This window comes from Sturnira hondurensis, unplaced genomic scaffold (assembly GCF_014824575.4).
Source record: "Sturnira hondurensis isolate 20B ecotype Veracruz unplaced genomic scaffold, ASM1482457v3 Scaffold0009709, whole genome shotgun sequence".
NCBI lineage: Eukaryota > Metazoa > Chordata > Mammalia > Chiroptera > Phyllostomidae > Sturnira > Sturnira hondurensis.
The window spans coordinates 5,882-20,532 of NW_028082340.1; the positions used below are offsets into that span (position 1 = coordinate 5,882).

Genomic DNA, 14,651 nt, shown 5'->3' on the forward strand with positions numbered 1-14,651 from the left:
ACTTCATAGACTCCAGGCGAAGTCCGCAGTTGGAAACACATTTTCCAGCACAGGGGAGTCTTCCCAGCCCTGGGGCCCTTCATCCAAGTCAAGCCCCAGAGCTCACCCTGTTCCCAACACCTTCCCTGGGGAAGAGCAGCGGGAGCCCTTCCTCCTCCGGTCCCCCCCCCCACTTCTACCTTAGGGCTCAGCAAGAAGAGTCAGCTGCTGGGATCCAGGGACCAGCCCGCATCGACCCCCAAGTAATCAGTGGCGCGGAGTTACCATCAGTGGAGGAAAATAACTGTACTAATCCTAACCGTGCACTGGGCGCATGTGTATTAGGTAAGTGGCTGGTGCACTCGTGTCATAAAGCAAACGCCGAAATCTCAGGGGATTCTACGGACATTTCTTTTCTCTGTGGTGGGTCTGCAGCCCACAGGGTGCAGGTAGGGCGGGGGGCGCGCTGGGGCCTAGCTAATGGGGGGCTGCAGGTCGGGTCCGGTCAGCTCCGTAGGTCTCTCCATTCGGGGGCTACAGGACACGTGCTCCATCCGTGTCCCCTGTTCTCCCCAGTCCCCTTTTCATGGGATCATAGTCCCCCAGCGCCTCCTCCCGCCCCAGGTTCCTCTAACTTCTCAGAGGAGGATCTTGAGGCTCCTCCGCCCCCTAGTGGTCACGACGCTTCACTGCAGTCCGTGGCCTGGGAAGCAGGGGCGCACTCCCTGCACCGCCAGGTCCCGCCAGGTTCCCGCAGCTTCCTCGGATATTGCTTCAAATCTCCTTTTTTCTTTGTACTGGGACCCACAGTATGAAATGCATTTTATGTCGTCACTGAGGACACACACTGAAACTGATATATACTATACAGTCTCATAGTTCAGGTCGACTGTCTCCCTAAACGTCGGTCACTACCTAGTGTGTTGCTGTCCTACCCACCAGTGGCCCAGGCCCTGCAGGGGGCGCTGCTCCCCGAAGACTGTCCCTCAACAGGAAGGCGGAGCCCTCCGGCCTGCGGGGCTCTGCTCTTGTCCTTCAAGGGACCGACTCTGAAACGCAAAGATTGAACTTCAAATTCTAGTTTTTGCCATGGAGTTCTAAAAACAATTCTGAAAGCTCAAAATCCGCGTATTCCCCTTCATATCAATGCCGAAAGGAGCCCGTAACTGGGCAGGAGGCAGCAGTTCTCTGGTGCGGAGGGATGAGCGTCAGGTTAACGTTCTGCGTGCCCCTCCCCCATCCGTGAGTGCAGCTCACTAGGAAGCGCACGTCCGTGAACACGAGGGGCAGCTGCACCTTCGCCCCCTGGGCCTGGCTGCACTGCGCGCCACCCAGGGCGTCGTAAACTGCAGAGTATCCTGGTCTCTGTTCCCGAGGCTGGAAGCCTGAGCCCCGGGTCCCAGTGGGCAGGTTCCAGCCCCTGCCCGCGTTTAGGCGGGTTGCCCGCCTTCTTTGGCGCTTGGTTCCCGGCTTGTGGAAGCTCCGCGCTGTCTCTGCCTGGTTCTCACGGGGCTTCCCCAGAGGCTCGGGGATTCCGCCCGGTTCCCGTGAAGGCAGAAGAGGGGTCAGTCCCCTGTTCTTGCGCCAAACGCACAGACGACAGAAATTCCACCTGTCTGCCTGCGGGAGGCCCTCTGTCGCTTTACCTCGGTGTGATGCCACGTCCTCTGAGGGCCTCTCCTCGGAGCTCCTTCGTTCCACGTTTCAACCAGACCCTGTGAGTTCCTCCTGGGACAGTCCTGCCCCTTTCTGCCTCCAACGCCCCTCCTCTAGCCCCACATCTCAGGGAGAGGCTGCCCTCCTCCTGAGGCCCTGCAGCCCCCAGCCCGTGGGTGGCTTTCCCTTAAACAAAGGATGTCAGCGGGACACTGAACAGTTCTGGTTTTGGCACCTGACAGGGCAGAGGAGACAGAGGAGCAGAAGCACCTGCAGTCACCATTGGAAGGACCAGGTGAATGAAAACCAGCAACTGTCACTGTCCCAGCTGAGCCGCCATCACTGTGGCCTGGTCACTGCAACACCCTCCTCCCTGCTTCTGCTCCAATCCCAGCCATGGCTCCTGTCTCACTGAGACTCAGCCAGAGGCTCCCTGTGACCTGCTTTGCCCCGGCTGCTCTGGACCCCGTCCAGGTCTGCACTCCCCTCCTGAGATTCTCCCTGCACTCAGTCCTTCCACCCACACCTGCCTGTGGGTCCCTGGAAACTGCCAGACGCCCTGTGGCCTCAGGCCCTGGGCACCTGCCCCTCCTGCTCCCTCACTGCCCCTCCCTCACTTGCCCTGCTGCCACCTTTCAATGAAGCTCCCTCACCTTTCTGGTTACACCACAGCTCCCCGCCTCTCGCCCTGTAGACACTGTCCCGGGATTAATTTTCCTACAGCAGGTCTTACCATCTGATACAATAGTTTAATTATTTTACTCAACTAGTTAAGTGTTTTATAAATTACTCTCTGCTTCTCTACAATATGAGCCCCTTGACAGTAGGGATGTTCGTGCATTGTGTTCCCTGATTTATCTCCTGTTTCCAGAACTGAGCCTACAACATATGTGATCCTTGCTAAGTGTTTGTTGAGTCCCTTTATGAATATAGAGTCTGACTGTCCCAGTTCCATCTTTGGAAAACCCCACGGGCAGGAGGGGAGGCCTCAGCATCAGCACCACCAGGTGCAGACAGCCCCCTGCCCCCACCGCTCTCCAGGTGTGTGACTGCTCTGCACACACAGACTCAGCTGCAGCATCAGAGCCACAACAGGGACAAAGGATCAGATTTGCCCTCAGAGACGAGGCTCCGCCTCCTGGGACAGGAGACTGATGCTCCCTGTGAGGAGGGGAGAGGCCTCAGCTCAGCTGCAGCCTGAGCTCCTCAGGGCCCAGGACCCTCCCAGCCCTGCCCCTCCCCCAGCTCCACTCAGGATCCAAGTGTCTGCTGAGGGTCCTACCTCCTAGGGACAGTCCCCCAGAGGGCAGGGAGCTAACCTGGAATGAAGATCACAGTGTCCCTCTCCTGGCCCAGCAGGGTGTTGGTGACGGAGCAGGACTTGTCCTCACAGAGCTGTCCCTGATGGTCATGGCAATGGTGACCCTGCAGAGTCCGTCTGTGTCCTCGGTGTGAGCATCCTCCAGGGTGGGCACGTGCTCACCATAGGGGTCCCCCGCATTGCTCGGGGCTCTGGGTACCTCCCTGTGCAGGTGCCCTTCAGCCGGACACCCCCATCCTTGTGGCCCTTCCTTTCAGTGAGGGGCATAGAGCCCAGGCCTGTGACAGACAAACATGTCTAAAATGTCTAATCCTAGTGCATGTGACAGATGAGGACCCTTAGAGATCTCTGAGCAGCAGCAGGGGTGCGCTCATGGGGTGCCACCTCCTCCCCTGCTCATGGTCCCCCTGAGCTCACTGTGCTTCTGAAGACTCGATGCCCACAGCTCAGCGGGACGCACCCACTCACTCAGCCCTTGGGCAGGAGGAAGCCACCTGCCAGGGCAGACGGGATGCTAGACAAACTTGTCTGGGGGTGGGGGGCTGAGGTTGAGAGAGAAACATTCGGCAAGAGTCACATTGTGAAAAAGCCACTGAAAGAAGGGAAATGACACACCTGCCACCATCAGGCTCATGGTGGCCTCGTCATAGCGCCTGCCTTGTTGGAAATGATAGCAGTAGATGCCGCTGTCATGGGCTGTGATATTGTGAATGACCAGGGCCACTGTCCCTTGTGAATGTCTTCACCCACAAAGGTTGTCTGTCCTTGTTACGGCCTCAACTGCACACTGAAATGGGCTCACTAACAATAGCCCGGAAGCAATCATTTTATGACCGGGACTCTGTCCCCACGTTGTTCCTGTCACCTGACTTGTTCCTCACATCTGTCCCTGAGAGAACGACCCCAGACGTTCCCAGCCTGGAGTGGTCTCAGCTCTTCTGACAGCAGGAAGAAGGGCCGCCTGGTTCCTGTCTCGGAAGGGAACTCAGCTCTGCCAGCAACCAGAGTCAGCAAGTCATGGACTGGTCCCTCGATCCTCAAAACAAACAGACAAACAAACAAAACAAAACAAAACAAAACACCCCCAGCCTGCAGACACCTTGAATACAGCCTGGTGAGACCCATGCTGGAAATCTGACCCACAGAATTGTGAGATAATAGATTTGTGTCATATTAGGTCATGAAATGTATGATTACTACAGCCAAAACAGAAATTTAGTACACTAAGGTTTTTTAGGAAAGTTGCAAGGACACAACCTGTGAACGTGATGAGTTAACTGTGGGGCATAAAGTCAGCAGAAGCTCCAACGAAGAGTGAAGGTGAATGGCAAATTTATTTAGCACATGTGACACAACACCCACATGTGGGGGGAGGGGACACATGGGGAACAGTCACAGTGACGGTGATGAGGAAGAGGGGCCTTTCCCCAGGACCACAGGTGACAGGAACCTCAGAACCTCAGTGGGTGATCAGCGGTGGGCGTCCCTTCCTGGACATGGGTTCCACCGTGTGACAAAAATGCCACTGATGCCCGTCTGCCCCCTTCGACCCACAGTCCTGCTCACAGAGGCCCTTCAGGTGTGAGGTAGGAGGTTGAGTCTGCTCTGTGCTCACAGGTCACAGGCTGGTTTACAGCCAGTCATTGAAGGGGTGGACCATGGCTCTGACAGTTGACCTTGAAGAATCCAGGTGGGGTGTGGCCTTCGCAGTCACCTGCAGTGACCTTTACCCTTGGTGCCCCGGGAAGGACCCTCAGGGCTGCCCATGATCCTGCCCAACAGGACAATCAGATGCAAAGGAACAGACCAGACGGAGGGGGGAGGGGCAGAGCCCACAGTCTCCCAGCAACACTGCTTTCTCTATGAATTAGAAAGGAGATTTAACTTAGACCTGCCTCGCAGGGTTGCAGCGAGGGTCAGTGAAGGTCCCCTGAAGGGACCGGCACTAGTACATTTGGGGTTATCTGCGGATGGGAGGCATTGCTGTTCAGAGCTGACTGAGTCATCTTTGGAAAGCTAATTTCCCTTCTGTAAGTCATCGCCTTGTCTCTCAGGTGGAAATGCCGAATGAATGTTCGTGACGTCCTTCACTCACTGTGTTTTTAGTGTTTTCTTGCTGAGACGTTGGCCGTTCAGGAGGCCCTCAGCTCCAGGCTGGGCAGCGAGAAGCAATAATCCACTTCCAGCTGAGCCTGAGAACACGGGGTCTCTATGGAAGAGTCAGGCTGAGGGACTCCCCTTGTCTTTGCACTGGGTGAATGGTCATGGGGGTGGGGTCCACCAACCAAATCTTGAAAATAGGACTCAGAGGCCCAGAGAAGGAGGTCACTGGAAAGGTAAAGATGTGAGACCCATCGATGGCATTGTAGAACGAGACCTCCCCCAGCTCATAGTCCAGGAAAACCCCCACCCTCTCAGGAGGGTGGACAACGGTCAGTTTGTTCCGGGGTTCTGTGAGAGCTCGGTAGTCATTCTCAGGATACAGCCCCATAACCCAGAATCCATTCTCAGGGTTCATGCTGACCCTCACTTTTCTCTCCACGCTCTCCCGACACACCCCTACTTGCCACTGTTTCCTGCCCTTCACATCCACTTCCCAGAAGTGTCTCCCTGATATGAAGCTCTTACAGCCCAGCGCACTGTAATGCCAGAAAAATCTCTTCGGGTGATTCGGCAGGTTCTGCTCTTGGTGCGCTGGCTGCAGGCTCCGCTGGTCCTCAGAAACCCAGAGTTTGGGGTGCACGCTGTCCAGATCCAGGAGCATATCCACTGCAGAGGGTCAGGAGAGTGTGGGCTCAGCCATGGTTCTTGGCCCTCAGAGGCGCAGCTGTCAAACCTCAGTCATGGCAGGAGGTGAGGGACCAGAGCCTGGGTCCCCATCCTGCTTGGGATGTGACCCCCAGCCATGCCCAGAGAACCCCCAGGGGTCTTGTGTGCAGTGAGGAAGGGGAGGGTGAGGAGGGTTGAGGTTGACTTTTTCCCCGATGTCCGCGTGCAATGTCTGGGCCCACCTGTGCTACACGGTCACCTGAATTAAACATCAGCAATGGCTCTGCCCCCTGAGCTGGGTGACATCTTTTTCTGCACAGTCTCTCCTTCCATAGACACCAGCTATGGAATATCTAGACTCCCAATTTCATATAACTACTATGGGGTTGAAAACACTAATTTGGGGGATGGAATTAGACAAATGAGTGGTATATTGAGCCCTAGACTAGCCATGGAGGAAGTGCCTGGTGTGATGTCAGAATCCATGTCCCTTCTGTGCTCGGGGACAGGCTGAAGCTCTAAGGGCTCTGGGGTCCACTGTCGCACGTCCCCACCCCCTCAGGCCCAGGAGTCAGTCCTCCATGGACAGAGGAGGTTACTGTCGGGTTTGGCCAAGGGGAGGTGCGGGCTGAACACGGGAAGGAGGGAGGAGAGGAGGCTCAGCGCTGACCCCCACGCCCCCAGGGAGATGCTCCACCACAGCACCCCCACCCAGGGGCCCCTCCCTGAGCCCCAGCTGCCTCCTCCAGGCCCCATGAGGCCTCCCTGTCACCCTGTGCCCTCGGCCCAGGGGTGGTCACAGCTCCCACTGCTGTNACACCCCTACTTGCCACTGTTTCCTGCCCTTCACATCCACTTCCCAGAAGTGTCTCCCTGATATGAAGCTCTTACAGCCCAGCGCACTGTAATGCCAGAAAAATCTCTTCGGGTGATTCGGCAGGTTCTGCTCTTGGTGCGCTGGCTGCAGGCTCCGCTGGTCCTCAGAAACCCAGAGTTTGGGGTGCACGCTGTCCAGATCCAGGAGCATATCCACTGCAGAGGGTCAGGAGAGTGTGGGCTCAGCCATGGTTCTTGGCCCTCAGAGGCGCAGCTGTCAAACCTCAGTCATGGCAGGAGGTGAGGGACCAGAGCCTGGGTCCCCATCCTGCTTGGGATGTGACCCCCAGCCATGCCCAGAGAACCCCCAGGGGTCTTGTGTGCAGTGAGGAAGGGGAGGGTGAGGAGGGTTGAGGTTGACTTTTTCCCCGATGTCCGAGTGCAATGTCTGGGCCCACCTGTGCTACACGGTCACATGAATTAAACATCAGCCCTGGCTCTGCCCCCTGAGCTGGGTGACGACCTTTTCTGCACAGTCTCCCTTTCCCCAGACACCAGCTACAGAATAAATTGACTCTCAATCTCATCTATGTACTGTGGGGTTGAAAGTCCTAATCTCTGGGGTGGAATAAGACAAATCAGTGGTATATTGAGCCCTAGACTAGCCATGGAGGAAGTGCCTGGTGTGATGTCAGACACCATGACCCTCTGTGCTCGGGGTCAGGCTGGCGCTCCATGTGCTCTGGGGTCCACTGTCCCCTGTCCCAGCCCCTCTGGCCCAAGAGTGAGTCCTCCATGGACAGAGTCCCTGGGTCCCTGGACTCTGGTTACTGTCGGGTTTGGCCAAGGGGAGGTGCGGGCTGAACACGGGAAGGAGGCAGGAGAGGAGGCTCAGCGCTGACCCCCACGCCCCCAGGGAGATGCTCCACCATAGCACCCCGTCCCAGGGGCCCCTCCCTGAGCCCCCACTGCCTCCTCCAGGCCCCATGAGGCCTCCCTGTCACCCTGCCCTCGGCCCAGGGGTGGTCACAGCTCCCACTGCTGTGAGCCCTGGGGGATCATGTGTCCTTGTTGGTTTTCCTTAAGGCCACCCAGCCTGTCACTGTGTACACATCCATCCCCATCTCTGTGTCATGGGTTTCTTCCACCTCTTCATGTTGTGACCTCTGACCCACCTCACTGCCCTAGGCCAGCTCACCAAAGCCTCTAGGTGACAATGGTCCATGATCCTTGAACAAAGGCTTGAGCACTTTTGTCAGTAACAGCCAGAGTGACAGGAGCACCAAGGTCACCTCCACACTGGTGATCGTGTGGATTATAAAGGATCACCTGTCACAAGGCCAGCAGGAGGAGTGGCTGGTGCTGCCTCATTCTGTGTCCCTGTTCCTGTCAGTCACGAGTGCCCGAGGTACAGTGTGAAGAAGGGCTGTGAGGGGTGTGTAGTCAGTGAACCATCTGGGCAGGTTGCAGGGCCTCTGTGCTCTCTGACCCTGAACCCCTGAGACTGAGTCAGCCCACAACACAGTCTGTTCTAGTCCGAGGAGTTGCCTGCCTATTTCCAAGTCTTAAGGTACCTTCCACTGCCCTGACCCCTGTAGCTCACTTGGATGTGCTTCATCCCACACAGCTAAAGGTTGTAGGTTCGATTCCAGGCCACTGCACATGCCTGGGTCCTGTGTCCATGCCCAGGGTTGGGGGGCACACTAGAGGCAGGGGGTGGATGTTTTCCTGTCACATCGATGTTTCTCTCCCTTTCTCCCTCCCCACCCTCCTACCTATAAATAAATAAATAACTTTACATCAAGGAAAGATACCTTCTCCTCACTGTGGTCAGTACCATCACACAAACACCCCCTTCAAACAGGCCTTCTGTTTCCTGTGGGTATTCTGACGAACACACAGTCATCACCTCACTCAGTCCTTGTCCCAACCCTCACAGAGCAGGAATGACTGTGCAACATACCATAACTGGAGGACACACAGGGGCAGGAGGGGCAGGAGCTTGGTCAGGTGACCCCCTCCCTCTCCCTGCAGACCCTTCCTCCAGCCCCGCCCATCCTGCCTCTTCTTCCCACAGAAAACTGTGGACCCCAGGACAGCCCCTGTCCATTGTCTCTGGGTTCTGGGGGGCAGGTGAGCACACCACTGAGACCACAACTTCAGGTCATACCCCAGAACTGTCCCAGAAAAGAGTTGGAGAGAAAAGGGGGAGCAGAGGCCCTCGGGGGCTGTCCTGGGGACACAGAGTGATCCACTCACCAGGCTGGAAAAGGGCCGTCTTCCACACTGGAAAGAAGGAGACACAGACAAGGACAAGTCATTCTCTCTGTCCTCCCCACACCCACTGTCCTCACTGAGCCTCTTCTCTCTCCTCTCCTCAGTCTCCTCCAACGTCCACTCTCCTCGTCCACAGCTCTGCCGACCAGGCTAAAACCTCTCCCAGGGCTGGGCTTCCCTCCATCACACTGGGTCTCTGTGGGACATGACCCGGCTGTCCCAGGTGTGGGCATGTGTGTCAGCAGGGTGAGCGGACCCTGCTTCTGGAAGTTACTGTCTGAGTGTCCAGACAGGAGGGGGTGGTTCTCCCACAGAAAATGAGTCTCTGAGCTGGATGTGGTCACCCAGCAGGGAAAGGCCGGATGTGCTTCCCGCACGGGAACCAGGAAACCAGAGAGCATCAGACTCACTCACCTGCATAGGCCTGAGACTGCTCACCTGCAATGGAGACAGACAGTCACCTGATGTGTCATTTCTGAGTGGGTTCCTTTCTGTCCCTCCTGCGCCCGTGTCACCTTCATGTTTGCTCCCCACCCTCCCCACCTCTCTATCTGCCTGCTCCCTCCCTGGCTCCGCCTCCTCTTTCCATCAGCTGCAGCTCAGTACCCCCAGGTGCCCTGCATGGGGTGTCCCAGGGTCACCACACAGCTGTCCTGTCCCTGTCTGTGCAGCAGTCACCTCACATCCCCGCTGTAGCTTCTGAACTTTCAGTTACCTTCAGTCAACTGCAGTCAGAAAATATTAGATGGAAAATTCTAGAAATAAACAATTCATAACTCGTAGCCCGCCCATGACACTGAGAAGTGTGAGGACATCTTCCACTGTCTGCTCCAACCTGCCCCTTCACGAATCCTCCCCGAGTCCAGCAGGTCCACCCTGGGGATCCCCCCCTTAGTCACTGAGGAGCGTCTCTGGGACAGGTGGACGGTCCCAGTATCACAGCACTGGTGGTCAGTCACCCCCATTTTAGCCAGGAATGACCCCAAAGTGCAAGAACAGGGACACTTGCAATGCCTGTGAGCCAACGGGAAGCCTTCCTATATGTGAAAGGGAAAACGGCCCTGACTGTTCAGCTCAGTGGGTGGTGTGGCCAGGGCAGAGGCCCGGCCCTGGTGGAGTGTGGGCGAGAGGCCAACCATTGGTGTCTGTCTCCCACATCAGTGTTTCTCTCCCTCACTTTACCCCTCCCTTCCCCTCTTTTGATAAGTAAATTAAAAATCTCTTTTAAAAATTCAAAGAGAGAAAAATACCTCGTGTATTCAGGTTGAGTGCTGTCTGAGGTCACACATCCACTGGGGGTCTTGGAGCCCACCCCTTGGATACTGGGTGACCACCGGACTTGGATGTTCCTGGGAATTTGCTCGCCCCGGGCACGCGTGTGTGCACCTGTGTACTAGATCCCATCCCCCTCAACTTGTATGAGTACCTTCCTCATCCAGAAACAATAGGGAAACCTAATGAGAACATTTCAGGTACTATTTTTTCAGTGGTTATGAACAGTCTGTGACAACTGATACTGGCCACTCCTCTTTTTAAGACACTTTTCTCTCTTGTTCTCCTTTTCTTCCCAGAGGATCATACACTTCACGAACCAACCAGGGAGGGGAGGACTCACATACTGAGTCACCTCCCTGTCCCCTCTCCTTCCTGGGTCCTGGGGTACCTCCGCTCCAGCGCCCCCTGGTGGAGAGACACGGTAACTCCTTCCCCACTGAGGAACACCCCTGCCTGCTCCCCCATCTGGGTCCTCCTTTCCTCCTCGGGGCCATAGGGGTGAGCAAAGGGGAGGAAATATCAGAGCAGAGAGGCTGAGGCGCGGGTCTGGGTACTCACTCTCCAGGTACTGGACCTTTCTCCACCCTGCAGGGAACAATGCCAGGAGTTGGTGACTCAGGTCACTAGGAACCTCAGGAGGGGAGGGCGGAGGATAGGGACTTACTGAGCTCCTCTTGTAGGCTCTCTAGAAATGAAGAGAAAAAGAGTTGTCTGACAGGGGATTTGGGGGAGGGTCCCTGTGGTGTGTGCAGGCTGGGGCTGGGAGGTGGCGACCACCCAGTGCGCCCCTCACCCTTGGTGCTTCGCTCCTGCTGCATCTCTGCCTCAGCTGCTTCTTTCTCTGTTCGCTCGCTCTCCATCTCCTTGGTCAGCGCCCGGATCTTCTTCTGTTGCCGAAGGAAGCACCACGCGCCCACCAGCAGCAAGGGCAGAGCAGGCAGGAACACCGCCAGGGCCACCGCCCAGGGCTCCACACTCCAGAAGAATGTACCTGCCAGTGGTTACCATCAGCCTCTGGCCCTGAGGGGCATCTCAGGATGGAAAGTGATCCTTCCCTTCCCAAAGTGCCCTGAATTCTTCCACTCGCATAAAAGGACTGTTTCTTGAAACAGCTTTTACACAGTCATTCAAGTGCACTCTCTCATCCCTCCATCCTCATTGATTACTTTCTCCTGAGTCAGCTTGATCTGGTGATGAAGAACTTGAACCTGGGGCTGGTGGCCCTGGGTTCAAATTCCTTGTCTTCCACCTGACTCGCTCTATGACCTTGAACTAATAACTTAACCATCCGTTCCTGGTTCATTAACAATGCCCAGCTTATAAAGTGCCTGACACATAGTGAGTGCTATGCAAGTGTTGGTTAAATTTAAAAATATATAAATATATTCTTGTATATTTTTCTGTATACCTAAGACAGCACTCTATACCAGCAGTCCACAAGTAGGTTCCCTCTGTGCACCCTGGGTATCCATGACCTTCCCAGTCAGCACAGGGAGCAGGTCTGTGTCTGCTCTCACAGGGCAGTGCCCACTGCACACACATCCCATCAGGGGCACCTGCACTGTCTCTGACTCTTTGCTGTTATAATTAATGGTACAGGAAATAACCTTTTATACGGGACATTTCACACAAACCTAATCTGTTAGATGGACTCCCAGAGGTGGGATTTGGATTCATATATATGTATGTTGGATAAAGAATGTTCTATTACCCTTATAGAAATTGTGAAAATTGGACTAACAATATACCAAATAATGGGAACAAATGTCTAGAGTGACTGTCTACCCACAATCCTGCTGGGTGAATGTGTTCCGAACCAGCTCGTTCTTTGTTTTGTTGACAGTCTCACAGGTCAAAAATGCTTCTGTACTCAGTGATTTTGGATATCCTTTTTGGAGAGAGTTATTTCTCTTTCTGTGAACTGAAAATTCCTGATGTTTTTTCATTTTTTACTTGAAAGTTTTACATTTCAAGGAAGTTAGCCCTTAGGTGTCTGTGACATAAAAACCTTCATGGGCAAGAAGCAGCAGGTCCCTGCTCTGTCCCTTCTGTTCCCTGCAAAGACCCAGGTCAGCAGCAGACAACCCGGCCTTCCCCCAGGGGACACCAGGGAGCCCAGGGCAGTGGGTAGGGCACTCACCTGCAATGGAAAGCAGGGCTGACCTTTCCTGGCCCAGCAGGGGGCTTCTGATGACACAGGAGACCCCGTCGTCACAGTTGCCTTGCAGGATCATAGAGGTTGAGGCTGCATAAAGGCCCTGGGGGTCTGAAGCCTCTGTGGCCACCTCAGCAGGCAAGCTGTGTCCCCTGGTGTCTCTCCACTGGATTTGGGGCTCCGGGTACCAGCCAGCAGACGAGCACTCCACACGGATCCCTCCAGCCTCATAGCCCTTAATTTCAATGTGGGGATCAGAGCCCAGGGCTGGGGAGGGAAAGTGAGCCTGAATCAGGGGGAGCCCTCTGCACTGGTGAGGGTCTCCACAGCAGGGAGTGGCACACCCACCCTGGATGAGCCCAGCAGGGATTCATCAGGAGCTGTTCCCAGAGTGAGCTGTGCAGGAGAGACTGACCCACCCAGTGACCACTGTCTGACCATGGCTGGACCCTCAGGGTGGATCCAGGGGGATCTGGGCCAGAGCAGACATGGCTTCCCCTAAATCCCTTAGAGACTGCTGGACCCTCCCCTCCCCCATGGCTCAGACATGCTGCTCCCAGGAACAGACTCCCCCCACCCTGGGCAAGCAGGGAAGCAGTTCCTCCCTAACTGAAACAGTGCACAGCCCAGGGCCCCAGGCCTTCCTGCCTCTCCTGTGTGAGCCTTTCTTCTATCCTGCCATGGGGGGAAAGATATTCTCTTGTCTTTCTGCTGCCCAAGCCCTGGTCTGTGTAAATCCCCTTAGGAAACTCTCTATGTAACTAACAGCAGAATTGTCAGCCTCCTTTTCGGTTCTGTCAGCCAGAGAAACACTCATCATGTGGTTCTGGGGAGGGGATATTGGTGATGGGGAAGAGAGCTGACCCAGGGCCAGGAACAGTGCAGTTGTTACCCCCCACCCTCACATCTAACCCCTAAACCAGAGGAGAGGTGACAGGAAGTGTTTTGAGGACCTGAAAGACCAAACTGAACCCAAGCACCTGTGTGCCAGGCACTAAGGGGGTGGGTGGGAGGTCCTCTCCTCCTTCCTGTCCCCAACCTCCACTTCCCTGCTGAGACCTGGTCAGGGGCATGAGGGACTCTTGCCTGGATGCAGGAGGAGCCCTTCCTGGGGGACAACCTGGGTCCTTCTCGGGCCTCAGAGGAGCAGGGATGGAGGCAGAGGGGCAGGTGCTGTTGAGGAGCCAAGAGGGCTCTCAGGTGGCCTTGGAGCCTCTGTTCCTGACCCCACAGGAAAAGAGCACAGATCAAACCTCACTCACCTGCAACCTTCAGCTCCACCTGGGCTCCTGCATAGAAATCTCCATCTTGGAAATAACACAGGTAGGTTCCTCCATCAGAGGCTCTGAGGTTGCGAATCTGCAGAGCAGCCTTCCCCACAGTGATGTCCTCTCTTAAAATCGAAGTTCTCCCTTGATATTCTGCTGCTGGTGTGTCTTCCTGCCCAGGTGCGTACCTGTGCACTACCTGTCTGGGGCTGGATCTCACCCACATCAGCTCCATGTTCTCTGCGCTCATCTTCGGGGACAATTGACAAGGCAGCTCAGCGTCTCCACCCACCATGGCCAGGATGGGCTCCTGGGGTCCAACCACAGCAAACTGAGCTGCTCATCAGAAGGAGGGGACTCTGTCAGAGAAAGCTGGGACCAAAGGACCAGGGGGTGACCCAGCAGAGAGGGCAAGGTGAGAGACACCTACACAGGACCTGGGTCCTCACACAGATGCATCTGGACAGGACTTGGGGGGATGGGGGGAGTCCAGGGTTCTCACTGGGCCCAAAGGTAAAGGCTTCAGCTGCACAGACACAGAGCAGGTCCTACCTGAGCAGGGACTGAGCAGCTGGACCACGGCCAGGCAGACAGGGAGGGCAGGCAGGTAGAGGACCAGGCACCTCACCATCTTTACCTGCTGGGCAGACAGATAGACACCAGGAGGGGTTTGGAAGCAATGACCACCTGGAAGGTGGAGAGTCCCACATGGAGACGCTGCCTCCCGAGGGCTGACCAGGGGGTGCAAGCACGATGGCTGCTGACCCAGAGTCTCCCTGCAAAGGTCCACTGCAGAGTCTCTTCACCTTGGATTCCAACTGGGAAATCACCCATGAAGCACGCAACGGTAAATGCACGTACCTGAACCCTCGCCATCAGGGCATCCTGCGCTCTCCTGTGCGAAAGTGCTCAGAAGCCCTCCACTCTCCCACACTTCCCTGCAACAGCCAGGTGCCTGCCCCCAGCATCACCCTCTGAGGAAGGCAGGCCCCTCTGCTCTGAGTGGCTGGTCCCTCTGCTGCCCCCTGCAGGCCGTGCTCCGCACAGCAGCCAGGACCTCCTCACCCCTCACCTCCCTCCTGCTCAGCCCCTCCCAGGGGCTCCCATTCCATCCAGAGCAGAAGCCCAGTCCCTG

At 56.0% G+C, this 14,651-nt stretch overlaps 1 protein-coding gene across 1 annotated transcript; it reads right to left on the minus strand.

Annotated features, from left to right (window-relative positions):
• Window positions 1-5,141: 5,141 nt before the first annotated feature.
• LOC118994675 (butyrophilin subfamily 3 member A3-like) lies at window positions 5,142-14,606 on the minus strand. The gene is made up of 10 exons (XM_037057351.1): window positions 14,378-14,606; window positions 14,069-14,153; window positions 13,511-13,852; window positions 12,234-12,515; window positions 10,887-11,084; window positions 10,758-10,778; window positions 10,651-10,678; window positions 9,233-9,258; window positions 8,801-8,827; window positions 5,142-5,725 (listed from the first exon to the last, which is right to left on the minus strand). The coding sequence occupies exons 1-10, from the start codon at window positions 14,390-14,392 to the stop codon at window positions 5,166-5,168; spliced, it is 1,584 nt and encodes a 527-aa protein (XP_036913246.1). The 5' UTR covers window positions 14,393-14,606; the 3' UTR covers window positions 5,142-5,165.
• Between the last annotated feature and the right edge of the window lie 45 nt (window positions 14,607-14,651).

Excerpts from the sequence above, each read along its gene's own strand:
- LOC118994675 (XM_037057351.1), bottom strand. Across the intron at positions 10,779-10,886 it reads GCAGGAGCGAAGCACCAAGG|AGAGCCTACAAGAGGAGCTC; the intron begins GTGAGGGGCGCA and ends CTTCATTTCTAG. Across the intron at positions 10,679-10,757 it reads GAGCCTACAAGAGGAGCTCA|GGTGGAGAAAGGTCCAGTAC; the intron begins GTAAGTCCCTAT and ends TGTTCCCTGCAG.